Source organism: Pocillopora damicornis, chromosome 12 (assembly GCF_964200805.1).
Source record: "Pocillopora damicornis chromosome 12, jaPocDami1.2, whole genome shotgun sequence".
NCBI classification, from domain to species: domain Eukaryota; kingdom Metazoa; phylum Cnidaria; class Anthozoa; order Scleractinia; family Pocilloporidae; genus Pocillopora; species Pocillopora damicornis.
Window position 1 is genome coordinate 4379069 of NC_142681.1, and position 21201 is coordinate 4400269.

Sequence of the window (21201 nt, forward strand, 5' to 3'; positions counted from 1 at the left end):
TCATGACAAATTTGTTTAATCTCATAGAGTAACCTTTTGGCCGTTCACCGCAGCTGTTACCGACAAAACTTGGTAGTGCGGGTGACGGAACATTGGCCTGTGTCCTTTTTTATATTTTAATGGACTTTTAATTCGTGTTGATAAGCAAAACAACGTAAAAGAGATCCAATGTCTAGCCATCTTTACTTCCGCTGAAGAAATTATATATAAGTTCCTCCAGATAAAGAGGGGCATTCCGAGAGTAAAGTGTCTTTCTTTCGAGCGCCAAATCTAATATATCTCTACGAGCAAAGTAGTATTTTTAAAAACATTCTGTATTTTTGCGCATCTTCAGGTTTATCTTCACGTAGTACATGTAGAAGTTTATGAACAACATTTATATTGCTCTATTATATCAACATAAATCCTTTAACACCTGAGAGTGACCAGCATCCAATTTCGCCTTTCAGTGATACTGGTGAATAATTCATTGAGATCATGAGAATACAGGGAATGAACGCTAACCTAAAAAGCTTTGATTTTTTTAACGAGTTCTCCTTACCAGTACCAAAAGAAATGTGTACAGAACAATAAGGAGAATATGCATGCTGATAACAGAGAGTAAAGGGTTAAGTGATACAATACTCGTACCCTCTGAGCTGAGAGTAATTCCTATAAACTAGACATGATAACCATGATATCTAATGTTTGCTTTACAGCTACATAATTTCCATTCCATTGACTTTGTCATATGGTCTATCATTTGATTACATCTCAATGCAAGTACTCTTAAACTAAGCCAAGTTCTTGATGGCTGGTGCAGGACTTGCTCATTGCACAGAAGTCAGTGAGAGATCTACAACATCCTTTATAATATTTATTTTTTCCTGGGTTTCAGCTCATCTGTGCAATTTCTGAGAAAGATCTTGGGCTTGAGTTGGGGGTTAAAGTACTCGTGTCCCTTGAAAGAAACAAATATTGCAGTTCAGTCTCACGATTTCCAATCCATTCATGAAGAACTAAGGAAGTATATAATTCTATAATTACCTTTGACCAGTCATAGCTAGAGCTGTAAGCAAATATATTTCCTTTTGAATTGAAAGTACAGGCCGTTATGGGCATGGTCAGCTGCTCAGAAGTCTGATAAAGAAAACAAAAGTATTTAAGAAGAAAGAAAACCTTCAGTATAACTATTTGTACACTCTAAAAATTAGTGAGTGAAGCTGGGAGTCTTTCTGTTACAGATTTTCAAATATTAACCCAACAACTGGATATCCTTTTAAACCCCATGAGTCAGACCAGCATCTAAATTCTCCTTACAGTAATGCTGCTGAATTGTTCATTGAGATAAGAAGAATAAAAGGAAATGACCATCAACCTAAGAAGTTGTGATTGTTGAATAAATTCTCCTCATCAGCACTAAATGAGAAGTACAAAGCAGAGTATGGAGAATATGGATACCGACATTAGATAGTTTTGGTTGAATTGGTGCTGTTCATCTTGTTGACTGCCATCTCATTTCCTGTGCTTGCTCGTGGAAAAAGATTTGCTTAGAGTTTCATGTCCAATCTTGTTGCGTGTGATAAAATTTCAATGATCGACAAAAGGAAACTATTCCGTATGGAGTATAAAAGCAAATGACAGGTCTTGCATCCAGTCTTCCAAAGTATAGATGAGTGCATACCTTAAGCTTTGTACGAGCATCCTTGTCCCAGAAACTAAACTTTCCATCTGATCCTACAGTGGCCAACAGACAGCAATGCACAGGGTGAAAAGCAATATTATTTACCTGAAAAATAAAAGAATTGGGGATTGCTTTCCTTTGCATACAATAATATCCAATACTGAAAAAGCTTTTAAGTGATGCAGGAAATCTGAGTCTATTTAAGTTAACAGAGACTTTCTGGAACATTTCTCTTGAAAAGTGAGGAAAACCTTTCTACCCTTAGATCAGGTTATTATCAATTCAAATTTGACATGGCTATGTTGTGAAACAAATTTTAAACTTCAAAACTATTTTATTTCAGATAATGTACTGAGATTGTTTAAGTTTGCTGTTATCAATCCTTAATTTAACCCACTGTCTTGGACAAATTGTTTGAAAAATTACCTCACACCCTCAGCAAAGACATTAATTTTATTAAAAAAAAAATGAATCAACGACAAGGTTATGAGTGCAACAGTGAGAAAATGTTACAAGGCTGCAGCTTTCCTGCGTCACATCCATCCAAATAATTGAATTTTGCCACTGGACAATTCAATCAAAAGGTGCACATACCTTCCTCTTGTCAGAAAGCTTACTTAGGTATTCATAATTATAAACTTACAGCATAAATGTCTTGATAGTTTGCATTTCCTGTTCCGTTAGATCTGTGACACTTGAATGTAAAGTTGTCTTTCCTACAAGTAAAAAAAACTATTGTTTGAGCCATAGAGTTCCATTTTGATTATAAAATGTCAAGCAAACAGGAATTGACTTGGACTTACGGGTTTTGTGGTTGAATGAACTGGATTGCAACTCTTCCTTCAACTGAGCCAAGAGCAAAGCCCACAGGCTGGTTGTTTTTCTTTGGATCTCGGAAAATACTCACACAGCGGTTCTACAAGAAAAAAGCGTCATCCCAATCAAAATGACATATCATGATAAAAAAGCATTGTCCCAATCAAAATGACATATCACCATTTTTGAAAGTAGCAAAAGACAAACAAAGCTGTTTAACTATATAAGTTAATCATCATCACACAAACGAGAGATGTGAGCTCTTTGTCAAATGCAAAGGACAAAGAGAAGGAGTTGACCTCATGACATCTGGATCACTCAGAAGCTCTAGTACTCAGTTCAAGGCAAGATGAAGTAAACTACACTGCAGAATAAATGCAGAGTGGAATCGCCATGTCTGTGATCCACAAGAGATCAGGGATCGAACATTGCCTGAACAGGAAAAGGAAGTGAAGAAACCTTTCCCTTCAGTGAACAATGTCTTCTCTTTAAGAAGACCAACTTTTACTTTTAAATATCACCCAAACTTATGAGAACAAAAAGCTCAAATTACGGTTTGCTTCAATTTCAGGTGTGAATTTGCATAATCTTTCATGGACAAAATCTTTATGAATTTCAAAGATCAAAACAATTTTCTTAACTTAATCTGCTTTATCTTTATCCACTTAGCAAACAAAGCTATCCAAATTACAGTCAAAACACCAGACGTAGTTCACTTTGAATTTCTTGATCTATCCTAGATTCTCCGACCGCATCGAAACAGGTTTTACTACACAGCTTCCATCTGAGACTCCTAGTGGAACGTGATGTAAAAAATATATCACGCGTTACTAGGTAACAGTGTGTATACATATGCACGAACCCCATTAAAGGGGGGTTTGCAGAACTACACACTTTGTCCATGTTGAAGTCGTTATGGCAGCAATACAATCCCTCTTTCCAATCTCGAAGACTTGTTTCTTTGGTGTACAAATTTGAATAGAAAGAGGAGGAAGGGCTGTTGTTTAAAACTGAATCTGCTGCCCTCATTGTCTGTTACATTCCCGGCTAATACCAATATGTTATAGTTTTTACACCTTTCCTAAACTGATAGATCATTTAAGTTACAAACCTGGTACTTCAGTGGTGAATCAATCCTCTTGTATTCTGATGGCTGATTCTCCAGCTGATAACAAATTATTCCTCTCTGTGCAGTTCCAATAATGGCCATTGGGTACACCACATCTGCACAGTAGACCCTCTCTGGAAGTGTTATAACCATCATGGGATTATTTGACCTAGTGTCCCAAAACTTCAGTGTGTTGTCCCAACTGCCAGTCATAAGACAGCTATAGTTTGGTGCCTGTACCCAGTGACATGTTTTGACTGGTTTGTCATGCTGAACAGGAAAAGAACATGAAAGAAATTAACTTCAACTTTCATAATTGTTTGATTACTCATCTTTATGATATGGGGACACTTTTGACATGCTTTTATAGTGCACCCTTTCACTTCTAGGAGTGATCAAAAGGTAATTACACCCTACATCATCAATACACTAATAACCAGACAGGTGATGAAGGTAAAGAAACTTATCAATTGGGGAATGTTAGAGCTAACATTAAAAAAGCGTGGAAGATTGTGAGTTATGCTTGAGATCTTGGTACTGAAAGGGTTCAGTTTGTAAGCCCTCTTTGCCTCTGTCACTAAACAAACTTCTGAATTCCAAAGAATTCTTAGCTTGATGTGAATTACTGAGGGCAAAAAGAATAATGTATTCTCTGTTCTTTGATAAAAACATAGATTTTCTTGAGCATCAGTACTTCTCTTTGATGTCTGCCATACAATTCTTAATCCTTTAACTCCCAGAAGTGATTATCATGTAACTTCTCCACACAGTATCCATGTATTATACAGCAAACAGGTAATGAGAATACTCAAACTCATCAGGCAAAATTTATTACCTTGATTGAACACCTAATTCTCATAATCAATTTACAAGGAAATGTGTAGTAGCTAGAGGGTAGAATTGACAATCATATTTTGGGAGTTTATGGGTTAACATGCAAATTTAGAGAATTTGGTATTGGTTCACCAAATACACCCCCAATTTATATTTTTTCTTATTTTCATCACCTTTCTGCTTAGTAGTGTATTAATATTGTAAGGAGAAATTCTATCTTGATGACCCATGGGAGTTAAAGGGTCAAATGTGATATGGCTGAGATGTGGAAAGTGCATTTGTACTACCTGAGCCACTTGGATGGCTTGATTGGAATTCAAATCCCACATCTTACACTGTTTGTCAGTGGACGCTGTAAACACTTTTGTGCCATCCTACAAATAAACAGCAAAAACAGGGCAAAGAAATCTTACAGAAGCCAACATCAGTATATACTGCAAAACATAAAATATATAATAGTAAAGATAGAAGTGCAAAGCAAATAACTTACATCATGCCAGCAGCAATCGAGGATTGGACCTGTATGATTTTGCTGTGCCTTTGGAACAATCTGACCATCTTCTCTGACTTCCCAACATCGAATCTAACAGAGACAAAAAAATAATTTGCACTCTGGGAATGAGAAAGATGGCAAATCATGAACTCTGTAGTGGAATAAAGAGGGATATCATTCCACTAGTCACACAATGTTGAATAAAGTAAAAAAATCAGTCCCATTAAGAAAACAAACCTTGGTGCAAGGAAACTGAAAATCTGAGGTTTGATTTCTCAAGGGGAATAAAATTGTTTTTTTATTTGTGTTTCTCTATAATGATGAGTTATCATCAATTCTTTACGAGGAAACCAAGCCAAAAGATTCATTAAGTTTCTCTTTTGTACATGAGCAATGAGGTGAAGATTACCCCTAGTTTTGTAGATACATGCCATCAGTTATTTCAGGTCATTAATGCAATCTAAAGAGCTTGGAATTTTATTTATTTCACACAAAATAAATCCTCTTAAGTTTTTGCTTTTTTAAAATAATATTATTAATAGTTTTTTTTAGCAAACTTTGGAGGTGTCTTAATCTGAAGGAAAGCTGGTTATCCTTTATCGTGTATGTACACATGTACATGTCTGCCCTAAATTGACCAACTGATAATTGTATTCTGAAGCTTGCCTTCCTTAGATAAGTGAGGTTTATTTTTCAAATTAACAGATAAGGACGATGAAAATATCAATTTTAGGAGTGAAATGATCAAAGTATAGCTAGTAGAAAGGATCGTAGAAAGCAAACAAATGCAGATTTCAAACACTCACATCATTTGCCCAAGATGATGCGATAAGGAAGTCAGCTTTCGGACAGAACTTCAAAGAACTAACTGTGTCATCTGGCGGACTTTGTATTTCCAAGTCTTTCATTGGGTTATCCAGCGTTCCAAGGCCGAGGCTATTCGTCGTAGAGGTAGAGGAACCAAAACCAAAAGTCGACGAGGTACCTCCAAATCCTGTGTTCGTTGAGCCAAACATTTTCTAACGATCGAGACAGTGTTTCAGACGCGACCTCTACTTGTATTGTTTTAGTAAGGAGTTGATTGAAACTGTTGAGTACCAGTTTCAAACTAAGATGTTTCAGACTTCTAATTTACACAGAACTGGTGAAAACCGCTTCCTGTCGGTTTGACTATAGGATGGCGCCTTTCGTTAGATGCATCATATACCGTTCATGATTGTGAACACTCACGGGGAAAGTCGCTGCCTCAATCTTGAGCCCGTCGTCCAATCTTCATTCGATGAAGGCAAAATCCGTCTCTCGACTGTCCTTCCCAACTTCAGTGTGCGGTGTGGTGTAAAAGGGACGCAGTGATCCCGTTCGAGGTGTAACCGTTGACCGTTTGTTTTGGATGCATTGAAGTTACAATGAAGTTAGGTCGAACTCCCCTTGTCCTCTCTTCTTATCATGTGATCAGTGCTTTATCATAGCACGTTCTGAAGAAGGCAGGAGGTACCAATCGAAATATTACCTTTTGAAATTTGTCTGCCTTACTATTGGAGAATGAGAACTGAGGTTTAATTTCGACCTCAGTTTGAAGTGATACCTTACACAAATTAATGAAATATAACCGATACAGAGAGTAGCTTCCGAAGGAATTTAAGGTTTTCCTTTTGTCGTAATGTCGTCTAACTTATCTTATGCTGGTTTTTTCTGGTGGAAAGTGTGAGAAAGCGTTTAAGAGTGAATTTGGGGAAAACCGATTTCATGTGGTAACAGATCTTTGTTCAAAGACAAGTTTACACAGAAAAACACAAGTTGCCTCTTTGTTACCAAACTTGCACACAACTTATTCTGGGCCCTCTCTCTTAATAGAAAAAAAGGGGTTGTCCTTAACCGTATCTGAAAGGGAGTTAATGGAACATTTTAAGAGCGGAAGCATGATGGTTTTCCTCTTCTTTTCCGTTTAAGATTTTATTTTTTTCTCTGCCAGGTCACGCTTCCTACAAGTATTTTATTTACAACTTGTCGGCCAAAAATCTTCTCGTTACAAGAAAATTATCAGACTCATTGTGAAACACACAACCCGAATATTTACCAATAATCGCGACAAGGTTGTTTAATTAGTCTGATATAAAGGAGACCACGGATTGCTCACAGATAAACGAATGAAAAATTTCTCAAAAAGCTATTTTGAACTAATGTTAAAAAGGAAGCACTTCTAAGAAGCGGGTAATACACCAAGCAACGCAAATAATCCTCTGAGAGGGTCTAGATCATTTATTCACTCAATACTAAGTACCTAACCGTGTATAAAAGCCATCACTCCAATTTCAAGGTAGTAAGTGTAAGCGCAAAACTGGGGGTGCTACTCTTGACTAAAGGACGGAAAGCATATTTAAGAGTTTTCGGCCAAGATAATACAATAGCTGCTATTCACAATCTAATTATGTTCCAAGCCTAGCCGGAGCCCCCAGCAGGGTCGCATTGCAGTAGGCGCACAATTGAGGGGTCGCTTTTGGCTCCTTCGATGAACTCGGCCTGTGAGAGCTTTCCATCCAGATTTTTATCCATTTGCTGGAAAATCTTCTCGACTCGTTTCTCTGGCGTGCTCTCGTCTTCAGGCATTTTCATCACAGATCCCACCATCTTATAAATGGCCCTAACGATTTCCAGCATTTCTTCTTTGGAAATGTAACCATTACCATCTAAGTCGTACATGCTGAACGCCCATCTCAGCTTCTGCTCGAGTTTTCCGCGCGAAGTCACCGACAAAGCGCAAATGAACTCACGGAAGTCGATCGTACCATCCTCGTTCTTATCAAACGTGCGAAAAACGTGCTCCGCAAACTTTGACGCGTCGCCGTACGGGAAAAAATTTCCATAGATTTTCTTGAACTCTTCAACAGTAAGGTGACCACTGGGGCAGTCCTTGAGGAAACCTTTGTACCATTCCTGTAGTTCTTGTTCGTTAAATTCCGTCTGTTGAACAAGGTCGGTAATTTGCTCCGGCTGAAGCTTACTGTTTTGTTTCCCCATCTCTCAGCACCTGCGAGACAAATCAAAAGACAGCGTCTCGGTGAATTGATGAATTTTCATTCACAATATTACATCCACAATACTCTGTATTTCGTTTGTGTTTTCACAGACCTGAGATATGTAATGTTTTCACTTCACCACGGACGTACACCAGATATTTTACGAATTACGACCGAGAAGAAAAAAACCTATTACGATTCACTTTCTCTCAACCTTAGGAGGTGAAAGCAGAAACAGCGCCGTTCCAGGAGGAAGAATTTTAAAAGTGTCATTGTAATGCAAATACCGCAGAGTCGAAAATTTAAATTTAGAGAAAACTGCTCCAAGCGAAGCACAAGATTTAATATTAAATATTAATTGTTACCTTTATTCTTAATTTTGTCAGATTCGTTTACATAAATTCTTTACAGAGTATCCTTTTGTATAAGACCGAAGAAAAGACGGGATCCGTGTATATTTTTCTGTCTCTTCGCATGACCAAATAAAATTCACAAAAACTTTCATGCCTGATCCAGACAGAGTTTGCCTACTGTGAAGACTCAAAACCAAAACCCATTGTTTGTTTTCGACATACATACACCGCTAAGTTAATTTGTAATTTTAAACAAAGAACCCATGTGTTATGTTGAGCAAATAACTGAGAGGGTACGTAAGCTCTGATTGGTAAAAAAGCCCATCGTTGACTGCTTTGGTTATTTTATAAATGCAATAGACCGAGCTTCACAATGAGTACCTGAATGTTCTTTACATATATTTACTAGCATAATAACCTGCGTAGGAAAATAGGGGAACACGAGAAAATCTTAAAAATCACTTGTCTTTGCCTCGTAATAATTAAAATGCGGTCTGTCGTCATTCTCTTGCCGTATAATCTCTACACCACGGAAGAGTATATCAGAACAACAAGCCTGAAAATAAGCGATCGTAGATGTTATCTTTGTAAGGATTCGCATTGCAACTAATCAAGGGAAGTGGAGACTAAGTAATGCTGATGCTTTTAAACTTTAAATTCCATTAAACCATTGTCAAGTTTAGCCATAACAAATTCTTTTTTAATGAATTTCTCGAAAAGATAATTTAAAACAAGCCTTCAGCCTAGACATCATCATGGACCAAATCATGAATTTGCCTAATTTGTGGTTACCGTAACGTAAACACGGTATCTATATCGTTTTAATGCACAAGCATATCGAATGATCTCAAAAGCAACAGCCGACAAAAACAAAACGATCTAACCGCACTCAGTTAGCTTTTAAATCGTTTATAAGAGGATCTTTCTGCATACACCTGCAAGACCCCTGTAGTCTGAGGTATTAATTCACAGGTGCAGAGGGTGGGGCGAGGTAAGACATGGAAATTGACGCGAATAATGAGACATTTTCATCATTCCCAAAAAAGAAGGAAGAAATAAATTCAGCGATTAAACGCAGGAAAGGATGCCAATTAAGGGCTTTTACTACCTGAAGTGTTGTGTTGTGAAGACATGGAAGTTGACGCGAATACTGATACATTTTCATCATTCCCAAAAAAAAAGGAAGAAATAAATTCAGCGATTAAACGCAGGAAAAGATGCCAATTTAAGGGCTTTTACTCCCTGAAGTGTTTAGCTTTGACTTATCCTTGGGATTTCAATAAATTTCCTGCGAAAAGATTTTGTAAATGGACAAGTTTATCACGAGTTTTAACGTCAAATTCTTTGTCAAATTTACAAGGTAACGTAGGCAGTCAGAAGAGACATTCACCGAGCGGACATTTGAGGTTAAAGGGTTCATCGAAACACTAATAGTCGAAGTGTTCACACGTCAGGGTTCCATTCTACACGCTTCAATATATTTTTCTCACCACTCTCATTGACAAAGACAAGATCAATGAAATCAGCAGAATTTGGCTACTTCTGTAAAGTCATAACTTAAGAGAAGCTCTGAAGTCTAAACAGTGTGTGCAATAAAACCAAGGCAAAAGCAGTGGAATCAAAAGATACCTTCCACCTTCTAGACTTTAAGATGCGGGGGGGCAACAACGAAGAATTCCTTTAAAACAATACTTCTAAGTCTGCAACGCAAGGTCTGCTTGTCATTAACAATTCATAGACCTTTTTAATTTTTTCCCTTTTCGACTAGTGGAACTTTACAGAAAAAGTTAACCTAAGTATTGCTGGACAGCGACGTACACTGTAATGACAAAATATTCATTAAGTTAAGTTAAGACACTAAATGAAACAACTAGAACTAACTTAAGTATTGAGTTAACCGTCCACATTCTTTATGAGAAACAATATTCTAGTCCATTCATATTTTAATAACATATCTGCCCTTCAAGGAGGTTCACTTCTCATGAGCAGCCTATCAACAATATTCTGTTTTATGGCACGCCTTATCAGAAAACATATTACCTTCCGCACATAAAAACCGTTATGCGAAAATGCAATCACCCCCTCGGTTTACATTCGTAAGGATTCGTCAGCTCCAAAAGCTGACCGATGAGAAGACATTACCACCAAGCCGAAAATTGGGTGCATCAGCAAGGATGCTTGAGAACTGCTATGGAAAGGAAACCCGTTTCTCCAACAAAATGGAATTTTCCCTCAAAATTTTGGGGCGTTGACTGTCATATCTATACTGCAATGATAGGTCAAAATGTTCGCAGACATTTCTTTAACTTTCTAAGTTCTCGAAGCCAAAAAAGTGAATAAGTAAAGGACTATTAACACATTGCTACACTAACAAGCAACAAAGTTAAAGAAATTGTGTTTTGTTCTTTGGTTTCTTTCCTATTTCAAGTCGAGAGTTTCCATCGATACATTAGAAAAGACACTGGTAAACACCAAGAAGAAAAACATATTCTCCATCAGTGCTTATCTGCCACAAACCAATCATAGAAATAAATAAATAAATATTCCACTAGCGAGCTCTCTTTAAGTGATCGAAACTCTGCTCTTTAAATCACCATTTGATTCGAAGGAAAAAGAAAAGGGATGAATTCTCTCTGTAAGGCTGTCTTTGTAGACAATGAAACAACTTTCGATCTAAAAAACTTACCCTAAGATATACAACAAATCGTGCATCGACAAAAATTATCTATAACTGCTCCTCTTAGAAGGCTAAATGCGCCGATTCAAATCTGCCAAGAACCTAGCTTTTGACTGCCCGCGTCAAAAGAGGTCAGCTGTGCTCAATAAACTTGACATGCTCGGCCCAATCTATGCGTGTAACTAAGGAAAAAGGAGCTTTCTCTTGATTGGCTGGCTTGTCAGTGAAGAAAAGTGTTAAGAGAGTAAATATCTTAAAAGGAAGTTATCACGAGTTTAACCAAGATATGAGACGAAACTTACATTCTTCTATGGGAAAGGAAGAATAAAAGTCAACACTAAAACAATTAAAATGAAATCTATTCTCCCGAAGATCCTTGAGCAGGGTCGCATTGGAGTAGGCGCACGATCGATGGATCACTCTTGGCCCCTTCGATGAACTCGGCTAGAGATAGCTTTCCATCCAAATTTTTATCCATTTGCTTAAAAATCTTCTCAGTCCGTTTTTCTGGCGTGCTCTCGTCTTCGGGCATTTTCATAACAGAGCCCACCATCTTGTAGATGGCTTTGACGATTTCCAGCATCTCTTGTCTGGAGATGAAACCGTTACCATCCAAATCGTACATGCTAAAAGCCCACTTAAGCTTCTGCTCGAGTTTTCCGCGCGACGTCACAGACAGAGCGCAGATGAACTCACGGAAGTCGATGGTGCCGTCGCCATTGCTATCGAACGTGCGGAATACGTGCTCTGCGAACTTGGATGCGTCACCATACGGGAAGAAGTTACCATAGATTTTCTTGAACTCTTCCACAGAGAGATAACCGCTCGGGCAATCCTTGAGGAAGCCCTTGTACCATTCCTGTAGCTCATGCTCATTAAACTCCGTGTTCTCTTTAAGATCCGCCAATACTTCGGGCTTGAGTTTGCTGTTTTGTTTGCCCATTGTTCACGCGCGAAACCTGTAAAAGGGTGGAGGGCAACTGAGTTAAACCAGTACATCATCAAATGTGAGACAGTCACACAAGAGCAGTACAGGTGAACAGGCGAATCCCACGCATCTTGGATGGTTGGTGCACGTCAGCGGTGAGTTGGGTTAGTAAGAGAGCAGATGAAGTTGACGGCGTCAGTAATTATGGTCAGACTTTGTTGAAGTGAGAAGAAAAGTGTTTGTTACCCGTGCACCCAGCAGTGACACCTGACTTTCAAGCTTAGGTACGAGGGTTAATTTGATCCGATTACAACCGCTGTTAACAGTTAGTTACACTCTCATTTATTGTTCCTTTTATGTTCTGTATATTTCATTTGTCAGAAACATTCTAGCACAAAAGTTGTTTAAAGGAACAGTCCTTACATCACCTGAGCAAAGCCACTAAACTCGTCGAGTATTTCAAATCAGCGGAAGTATGAAAAAATAAAGTTTGATAAAACCCAAGAAGTCTTATGCGGTACTTTGCTTTCTTTTAACTCAAAACTAAAAAAAACAAAAATTTTTTAATGAAACCCTGGTGTGCAACCATTCAAATGACAACTTAAGTCAACTTGATATTCGACAGAAAAAAAGAAATGACCTAGTTACATTTAACCTTAACCCTTAGACCTTAAGAGTGATAAGCATCTAATTTCTCCGTACAATATCACACCTGAATCAAACATTTAAGCCATGAGAATAAGTGAAGTGATCATAAACAAAAGAAGCTCTTAATTGTGAAACAAATTCTTTTTATCAGCACCGTAGGAAATGTAAAGAGAACGGTATAAAGGATATGCAAACTCATGTTTGGGTGTTGCCGTGCAACACTAAATGGTAATTAAAAATCTTGGATTATCCAATCTTTTAAAACCTTTGTACTTGGTTGCCCAAATTGAGAGAGATTAGGAAACGTTCACTGCTGGAAAGTTAATATAGTAAAAGTTGGTGAGGTTATTTACCAGTGCTTGTGCAAAGATTGAAGGAAGAATCATACCATAGAGGATAGTGAGTAATCAATTACAAGTAACAAATAAATCCCCAAGTGCTTGAGAAAATGCACAACAACAAATAAGGAAGTACTTCAATACATGTTTGCAATATAAACAGTCTGTAATTGGCATCAACATTTAGTTAATAAAGAGCTGACTTTGAAGCTTGTGTCCAAAGTAACTCACCAATTACAAATACGTTTTTGTTTTCACCCCTTAAGGAGTCAAAACAAAAGAGGACAATCCTGAAATAAGTATTAAATAAATATTACAGTACAACTGCAAAAACAAAACAGTGTAAGTCAGATTAAAATTACTGCAGTAACTTATGGAAAGAGAAAAAACGAATTACATGTTTCTGTAGTGCTTTATTTCATAAATCCACATTTACAAGCCACAAATAAGTGGGTGAAAACAAATTTTCAACAATTTTCTGAAGCTCCAAAGGTATTCAGAGTGTGGAGCTCTCTTTTTTCTTATTAATTAACACATGACATGTTAAGTATGCTGGTCCATTTTCACTTATGCTTAGACTCCAATACATAACATTATTTCCCGAGGTACAGAGCAGGAACATGAATTAAATACATGATAAAATAAATAGTAATTGAAAAAAATCAACCTCATAACACAATTCACAATGTCTATCTTCCCCCTCTTAAAAAAGGCTGTCATTATATAAATCAAATACAATTTTTTTTTTAGAATTACGTACACTTGTAACTCAAATATCAGCACTGTGACTGAAATTATAGTAAGTATAAATAGTAATTTATCAATGTTCTAAATACCCACTGCTAAAAGAGGAAACTTATAGCAAGGAACTAGCAAGCAAGGTATAGGTATTCTACACTACAATGGCATCAAGCAGATATTCAAGTTGCATTTTGAATTATAATACTTTTTTATCGGTTACATTTCTGTATTCATCCTACAGGTGGTTGAGCTGTGGAAGTTGTGGCATCACACTGCAGGAGACGCACAATGGATGGGTCATTCTTGGCCCCAGCAATGAACTCTTCAAGAGAAAGTTTTCCATCACTGTTTGTATCCATTTGATTAAAAATCTTGTCAGTACGTTTCTCTGGTGTACTTTCATCATCTGGCATTTTCATAACAGTGCCTACCATCTTATAAATAGCCTTGACTATTTCCAACATTTCTTCCCTAGAAATGTAACCATTACCATCCATGTCATACATGCTGAAAGCCCATTTTAATTTGTCATCCAGCTTTCCACGAGATGTCACCGACAGTGCAACCATGAATTCACGGAAATCAATATTGCCATCATCATTCTTGTCAAATGTACGAAACACATGCTCAGCAAACCTAGATGCATCTCCATAAGGAAAGAAATTGCCATAGATTTTCTTGAACTCTTCTACAGTGAGATGTCCAGTAGGGCAGTCCTTCAAAAATCCCTTATACCACTCTTTGAGTTCCCCCTCAGAGAACTCTGTTTCTTCTTTTAAGTCAGCTAACACTTCTGGTTTGAGCTTACTGTTCTGTTTGCCCATTATTTACTCTAAAGGCACAGAAATAAATAAGTGTTAGCCTTAAAATATAAATTAAGAAATCACAATCACCAACTTTTCTTCAAATTTTCGGTCACAGCAATTAAAATAAACCATTATAATAATTTTCATCTCACTGTGAAAACCACAGACACTTTGATTTGGTACTGATAGGTTATTATTATGTTCTGATCAATCACAAGGATGTTTAGAACATGCAAGCAAACCTTAAAAATCCACAAATTGATTATTGTTGCTGATTGCAGTTTGGTTATCTTATGTCTGATTGGTTTTTTCCTTTAAATACAATAACATTTTATAAACAGTTATTGAGTTCAAGGCTGACTGAGTTTCAAAGCAAAGCTATTCCAGAGACTTTAAACTTAACAAGATATAATTTAACATTAGTCTTCCAATGTATTTAGTTCAGTTGTATATTAGAGCCTTCTAACAGCAGTCTACTGCCGGTCTTTTTTAGGTAATAAGATCAACTAGCTGTGCATCACTTAAAGCAGCATACTTCAATGTGATCCACATTGGAAATGGCTAAAATGTCAAACAAATGACAATACAAAAGTATCATCATTTTTTACCATGATAGGTGACCACAACCTTTTAAGTACAATTACACCAATGTTTCACACAGAAAATTAGCTTAGCCTTCTAAATGTCCTTAAAATCAAATCAATCAGTATTCATAATTCAAAAGGCTCCACAGCAAATTCTATTGTAGCATTGTCAAACAATTTCAGTGCAAATGATTCCAAAAATAGATAACATTGTTAGTGAAGGTATATCTCCAAAATAGGAAGTTCAATCCTAATTAATAATTTATGCAAACTTAATGAAATGAACACAATTCCTAGTGTGGCAGGTAGACAGCTTAAGAAAAACAAAACATTCAAGTTTCTAAAAAAGAGAATTATGACATCAACAATTAAAGCTATATGTGACACAAAAACATTCATTTGTCTCCAAAATAGGAGACTACTTCATTAAATTCTTTTCAGACTCTCTAATCTGAAAATTTAAAGATTAAAGTAGCAGATATTATGAAGATAATCATTATCTTGCATAGCTGAACATTTTTTTGAAAAAAACTGGTTACTTGAGCAGAACATCAAGGAAATTACTGAATCAATCTTCTTGCTATAAATTTGATGGCAGACCTTCACTAATTATTACAAAAAGTAATTTATGGAAAAAATAAGTGCTTACAGGAAGGGCCTAGGAAAACACTGTAAGTTTTGTTTTCTGGGGAAAAACACTATAGTCTGCTACTCTTTTATCAGTTAGTACTTGGTTGCTAGTATTTATGACTACTTCAAGTATAAACTAGAAAATCAAAGAAGAATTTGTGCTACAATATCAATATCAAATCTCATAAATTATGACTGTAATATCTTCAGTTGATTTTATTTTGCAACTATAAAGGTGATAGAGCCTTGCCAGTTATTAAAATCATATCAAACTTATCAAACAATTTAAAATGCATGTATATTAGATCCATGAAAACAAATATAGGAAAATTTTGTCTCATGTTAGGATGGCGAAAGAACATGCAAAAATTTGGGAACTTGATTTAATATAGGCAACAGCACTTAGGTAATTCTACAACATTTTAGATGGACACATCTGAAAACATGTACCAACAAATATTTTTAAACTCCAAGTACGAATTTACATTCAGCAACTCATATTTTTAAAAATCACTTCAAGATTAAACATTTAATTTCGTGATGACAGTCTACACTGGGCCATCTTATATTGATGTCGTTTGCCAAAAATACAAGTTAAAGCTAATCTAGACAGAAAATTTTTATGAAAAGTGTTATTTTTATAAGTTAAATTTTTTGTTTTCCTGATCAACCCCAACTTTTCCCCTTTGATGCTTCTTATGGTGCACAAGAACCATCTCCAAAAGCAACATGTGAAAAAATTGAAAAATAATAGCGTATGCAGTTATGATTGCTGGTTAAGAAAAAAAATGTGTTAGATAGAGATGCAGATAAAAGAAAAATAAATAAAGTAAACAAATGAATGTGTAGTACATACCATAAACTGTTGTGACAAGTGGAGTTTTATAACAATTGCTCCAGAGAAATACTGCCCAACAAAGTCCATGTGCTCCAAGTGAGGTCTCAGTATTCTTCAATAGATATTCACGTCGTGTGCTGATAAGTACTCTGTCAGTTGTTCACTTTCTAACACCCTCAAATAATTAGCCTCCACAAAAACCAATGCAAGAAGATTACAGCATTGTTGGAGTTGGTTGATAACACAAGTAGTGATTAAATCAAAATGAAATCAAAGAAAAGGAACAAAAACAAACAAAAATGTGACAGTGGAGTGCTAATAAGACATACCCTTAACAAGTTTTGTAATACTAGTTGATAGTCCAGGCAACTACAAAATTCCCTTCTCTTCATTCTTTTAAATCATTTACTTTTCCAACATTTGCTTTTCAAACATTTTTCCATCAAACCTACCAGAATTTTGTGGTAACTGAAAAGCTCCAAATGGGAAAAGATGGATATCTCCTAAAAAAATACTCTACTTAGAGAATAGCCAGGATACAACAAAGAACATTCTAAAATCACTTTTTAGTTGCTATTGACAACACAAATGAAGCATTTGGTAAGCAACAGGGTCTTGATTTTGACTTGACATAAAAAGACAGAGAAACAGAAAATAACTGACCCTCATTCCTGCATTCCAAGAGTTTTTACCATTAGCAGATATATTATTACTTCAAAGACTAACATTCATTGAAGAACAGTCTTACCCACAAGGCAGATTTGACTGCGCCATTTTTAAAATAAAAGAATTCTATGAATCTTTTCACTAAACACCTTCAAATAACATTCATTATCAGACCTGCCCTTTAACATGAAGCACTGCTATACCTTCAACTTCAGAAAATACCTGCTTGTTCCAATAACCTCATAAACAAAAAAAGACAAGTTTGGATTGGGGGGGGGGGGAGGGGGGAAGAAGGAGGTACGTGCAGAATCTGATAATAGTTTCTTTTACAGACTATACCATTCTTTTTCTGCATTCCTTGCATTTTCGAACAAGGAAAAGTTAGTCATGGACCTAGTTTTAGATGGCCTTAATATGTCAAGAGTAGTGGTTATCAGTTAGTTTGCAGATATTGATAACACAATAGCATAATAAACATTTTCCTTAGGGAATACATGAGAAAAAAATTCTCCATAAATGCATGTCACTAGCTCGGAGAAACTTGGATAATTTGTATTTCTTTTATCAACTCTACTTTGCAAAATTAATGGTAACTAACTCTGTACCATGAAAAATTTTCAGACAGGAAATAGCCAAATATTTGACCCTTTCTATATTTAAATTAACTTTCACCTAGATAAACTGCACTTTTGGTTAAGAGAATACCAACAAAGGAAGACTCTGTAATGTTATTTAAATGCTAATTCATATGTGGAAACACTTAAGCCAGGCAATTTATTTCTCTTTTGAGACCATAATCTTTTGACTTTCAAAATTAAGTTTCTTAATGATAATTAAGTGAGAGCAGCAATAATTACTGTAGAGTAAAAGACAAAGTGAGATGACAGAAGTAGAAACCATCCTACCTTTTGGGAAAAAACTCACCCACACTCATAACCACAAATAAACCTTACTACATGTCAAACATATTCAGGTCCCAATGTCATCTTTTGTTTAATCTAAAATAGATTAAATCTTCTAACTATTTTCTTACAAACAGGGAAGTGTTCACTCACAAGACAACCTCAGAGAAAGTCACAATTTTAGATGAAGCCCTTTACCCAAGGAAACAAATTTAGAGCACAAGGTTCAAGGAAACCAAACCAAGGCGTCACACCTTGATGGCCATAATATATGTCCTCTGCCACCCACTGATGTCAGATATAAAAAAATTATCTGTTTAAAGCAAAATGAAAGACAGATTGGGAACCCAATAACAAAAGAATTAGGAGCCATCAGCAGACACACAAAACCAACAAGTTGAAACCTGCTGCTATTTATTTCATCTGGAAAAAAAACCATGACAACTTTGGAATATAACACATAGCTTATAACAATATTCTTTTGTGGTGAACCTATTTTTGAGGTCAGCAGGGAGGTAAAACTCATAAAATGAAAAAGATTTAGGTAACATTTTCTTTTCTTGAGCACGATAAAAACCATACAGTATTATAGTGATTCGTACGTGCCCTTTGCAAAGTTTCATCTCCAAGAAGTGTGGAAATTGCACACGGTAGGAGAAAAAGGGTCGAGGAAACATTACAGTAATAAATTATTAATATTGAAAATATCTTCCAAAACGCATAATACGTTACGTTAGGCATCGCATGTGCAAAGCACTGCTAAAAATTACCGAAAGAACCCATATCTACTTAATGGTAAAAACTCTTGCTTTGGTATTTACACAAACAATCTCTGAACGTTCCACCCGAACACATTATTAATGTTGCACATATCTGACATCCAAATTTAAGCTACTTTAGACTTTTGGCACCTGTAAGCGAGTAGGTTAGGGACTGAATAAAGCAATTTTTCGCTCCCTAATCCCTGTTGGCGCTAAACGCAGTCTCTACACCTTTCCCGTTGAAACAGAGCTCTTTTCGATCATAATTTTAAATAATTCATTAGACACGGTCTAGAAGATGTAGCGTAGAAACAATACTTCGATCCCAAAAGGTACCAAGATGCCCAGAATTGTCCTGGGAGCACCTAAAGGATGCATATGCGTAGGTACAATACGAGAGCACGATTTACCAGAAACTTCTCATCTTGATGCCGCTAAGTGACTATACCACAAATCCTCAAAAGTAGATCGATTTTTTACGCAATGCGTACCCTGCTACTTTTCACTAGTCAACTAGACTTTAAACGGCAATCCCAATTGATTTGCGCGCTTTACCATTGACGCTTTTGTTGAATCAAATTTCAGTATGAGAAGGGAAAACCTTCCGTTTTGGATTTAATCGAGCTACATTTCCTCCTGGAGAGCCGAACGCTTCGCATGTATAAAACATTAAACATGTCAACAAACGTAAGGAGCGCCTCGCGAACCTCTTTGTCGCGTAATTCAAACAACTCATGGTTTTGTTAGCCCATTCTCGGTGATGGAAATTTTATGCCCTTTTTTTGCCAGTAAATAAAACGCGAGAAGAGATCTGAAACAGCTGGAGGAGGGCACTGTTTGTCGTTTGAATTCCCTTCGAAGGGAACAAGCGCTCAAGCACCCAAATCCTATCATCTCATCTTAAGCTATACATTCAAAAGCGAATTTAGCCTTGACGATTCGCGGCGAAATACCTCAATTAGTCGGGAAAAAAAAAATACAAATTTGCTTCGCTGACTTCCACTCGCTCGTTGAAGGCATTCAGGTCGGCTCGTAAGGAAATGGTGTGTGCAGGTGGCTAAAGTGCTGCCAGAAGTCGCTTGATTTAACAACAAACATTAGGTTTTGCGTAAAGGAAAATTGAGCAAGAATGCCCAATTTTTGCAAAATAGGGTTGGTTTAAAATACTTCTACCTCTAGAAAGTGGCAAATAAAACTGTTCTTAGTTGTCTGAGATTAAAATAACCGAGAAATTACTCACCTAAAGAACGCACCTTCTACCAAACCGACTTTGCGTACAGATTACAGCCACAAACGAAGGTAAGACCGTGACTCTATGACGTCACAGAGAATTTGACGCATGCGTGTAAAACGGCAATCTCGCGCGATGGAAGAATCACGCGAAAGTTGGCAGTCAAGCGAAAAAGAACGAAAACTTTACGATGCTGTAATCTGAACATTCAAAAGCAAAGCTTTCCCGTCAAACAATAGGGGATTTTTATTAGTAAGAGCAGCATTAAATTATGTTTTAGAAATCGTGCAGTTGACAATTCCAAATGTTTAACTCATTCATAGATTTTGACAAACAACAAAATTAAGGGCGATCAAAAATAGTCTCCATAGAAATTCTCCTGCAGGCATTTCGTTTCGATTGAAGCCTCCAGCTTCCTTACAAGTCAATTAGTTGCAGACGAACAAACTTAGGAAGAATTCCCATCAGCTTTGTAAAAATTGGGGTGAATTTCGTTCGACTTCTATTGTTTATGTACAAATAAAGAGTCACTGTTCAATTTTTATTTCGGGTTTTTTAAAAGTATCATTGATAAGCATCCATCTGGTTTTGTTTCAGTTTATAATTAAGGCAAGCTATAAACATGATAAAATACTCGCTACACGACTCCTGAAGTAAATCTATGATAAAGAACCTTTTTTTTTTACATTGTGCAGTGTGCGATCGAAATTGAAATGTAGACGAGTCGTACATTTACAACAAAAATTAAATTACCTTTTTCATCGGTTGTGTTTGTTAATTTTTAAAAGGAGTTCACTTCACTCAAAGTATGTGATTAAAACATGTTCGCGTTGTCTGCACGTTTGCCTCGATCTAATATTGAAAATGACCACCTGGCCAGCTCCAAAAAGGTAATCTGCGATCTGTTTTTGTCGTCAACAAAGAAAATATTGTTATGCCTGGAGGTCTGTCAAATATTAAAATTTGTCGAAAACGGACAAAAAGAGGAAATTCGGTTATCAGATTACGGTGCGATTTTCGCTTTTACATCGGCTGATCAGCGAAATGATACTCAAGGGAGGAAAAAGGAAACGATTTTTATTAGAACTTGGCTAGCAAAATTGGCTAGCGGTAGGGCACTGTCTGCAAGACTCGTTCGTGCAATATTTGATGACCCCGAGGGAAAAT

At 36.5% G+C, this 21201-nt stretch overlaps 4 protein-coding genes across 6 annotated transcripts; all 4 read right to left on the minus strand.

Moving 5' to 3' along the window:
* Positions 1-6202, minus strand: LOC113681517 (mRNA export factor). Its single transcript, XM_089188679.1, has 9 exons — positions 5721-6202; positions 4912-5004; positions 4709-4795; positions 3591-3857; positions 2467-2579; positions 2307-2379; positions 1664-1768; positions 1027-1119; positions 1-940 (listed from the first exon to the last, which is right to left on the minus strand). Exons 1-9 carry the CDS (start codon positions 5928-5930, stop codon positions 857-859), a joined length of 1125 nt encoding a protein of 374 aa, XP_089044805.1. The 5' UTR covers positions 5931-6202; the 3' UTR covers positions 1-856.
* Positions 6203-7150: 948 nt separating this feature from the next.
* Positions 7151-20098, minus strand: LOC149036139 (neurocalcin homolog). Of its 2 annotated transcripts, none has more exons than XM_089188687.1 (2): positions 20044-20098; positions 7151-7942 (listed from the first exon to the last, which is right to left on the minus strand). In XM_089188687.1, exon 2 carries the CDS (start codon positions 7930-7932, stop codon positions 7354-7356), a length of 579 nt encoding a protein of 192 aa, XP_089044813.1. In that variant the 5' UTR covers positions 7933-7942; positions 20044-20098; the 3' UTR covers positions 7151-7353. The 2 variants fall into 2 exon arrangements, with proteins under 2 accessions (XP_089044813.1, XP_089044814.1); XM_089188688.1 differs by lacking the exon at positions 20044-20098 and adding an exon at positions 8044-8261.
* Positions 10003-20098, minus strand: LOC113681519 (neurocalcin homolog). Of its 2 annotated transcripts, none has more exons than XM_089188685.1 (2): positions 20044-20098; positions 10003-14448 (listed from the first exon to the last, which is right to left on the minus strand). In XM_089188685.1, exon 2 carries the CDS (start codon positions 14438-14440, stop codon positions 13847-13849), a length of 594 nt encoding a protein of 197 aa, XP_089044811.1. In that variant the 5' UTR covers positions 14441-14448; positions 20044-20098; the 3' UTR covers positions 10003-13846. The 2 variants fall into 2 exon arrangements, with proteins under 2 accessions (XP_089044811.1, XP_027054416.2); XM_027198615.2 differs by having other exon boundaries at positions 13269-14448; positions 16493-20098.
* On the minus strand, positions 10003-20098 carry LOC113681515 (neurocalcin homolog). The gene is made up of 2 exons (XM_089188686.1): positions 20044-20098; positions 10003-11920 (listed from the first exon to the last, which is right to left on the minus strand). The coding sequence occupies exon 2, from the start codon at positions 11902-11904 to the stop codon at positions 11320-11322; it is 585 nt and encodes a 194-aa protein (XP_089044812.1). The 5' UTR covers positions 11905-11920; positions 20044-20098; the 3' UTR covers positions 10003-11319.
* Positions 20099-21201: the final 1103 nt, after the last annotated feature.

Coding starts and splice junctions, on each gene's coding strand:
- LOC113681517 (XM_089188679.1), bottom strand. CDS start 5,930: ATGTTTGGCTCAACGAACACAGGATTTGGAGGTACCTCGTCGACTTTT. Junction 3,858..4,708: donor AAGCCATCCAAGTGGCTCAG/GTAGTACAAATG, acceptor TTTCCTGTTCAG/CATGACAAACCAGTCAAAAC. Junction 1,769..2,306: donor ACTATCAAGACATTTATGCT/GTAAGTTTATAA, acceptor TTTATTTTTCAG/GTAAATAATATTGCTTTTCA.
- LOC149036139 (XM_089188687.1), bottom strand. CDS start 7,932: ATGGGGAAACAAAACAGTAAGCTTCAGCCGGAGCAAATTACCGACCTT.
- LOC113681515 (XM_089188686.1), bottom strand. CDS start 11,904: ATGGGCAAACAAAACAGCAAACTCAAGCCCGAAGTATTGGCGGATCTT.
- LOC113681519 (XM_089188685.1), bottom strand. CDS start 14,440: ATGGGCAAACAGAACAGTAAGCTCAAACCAGAAGTGTTAGCTGACTTA.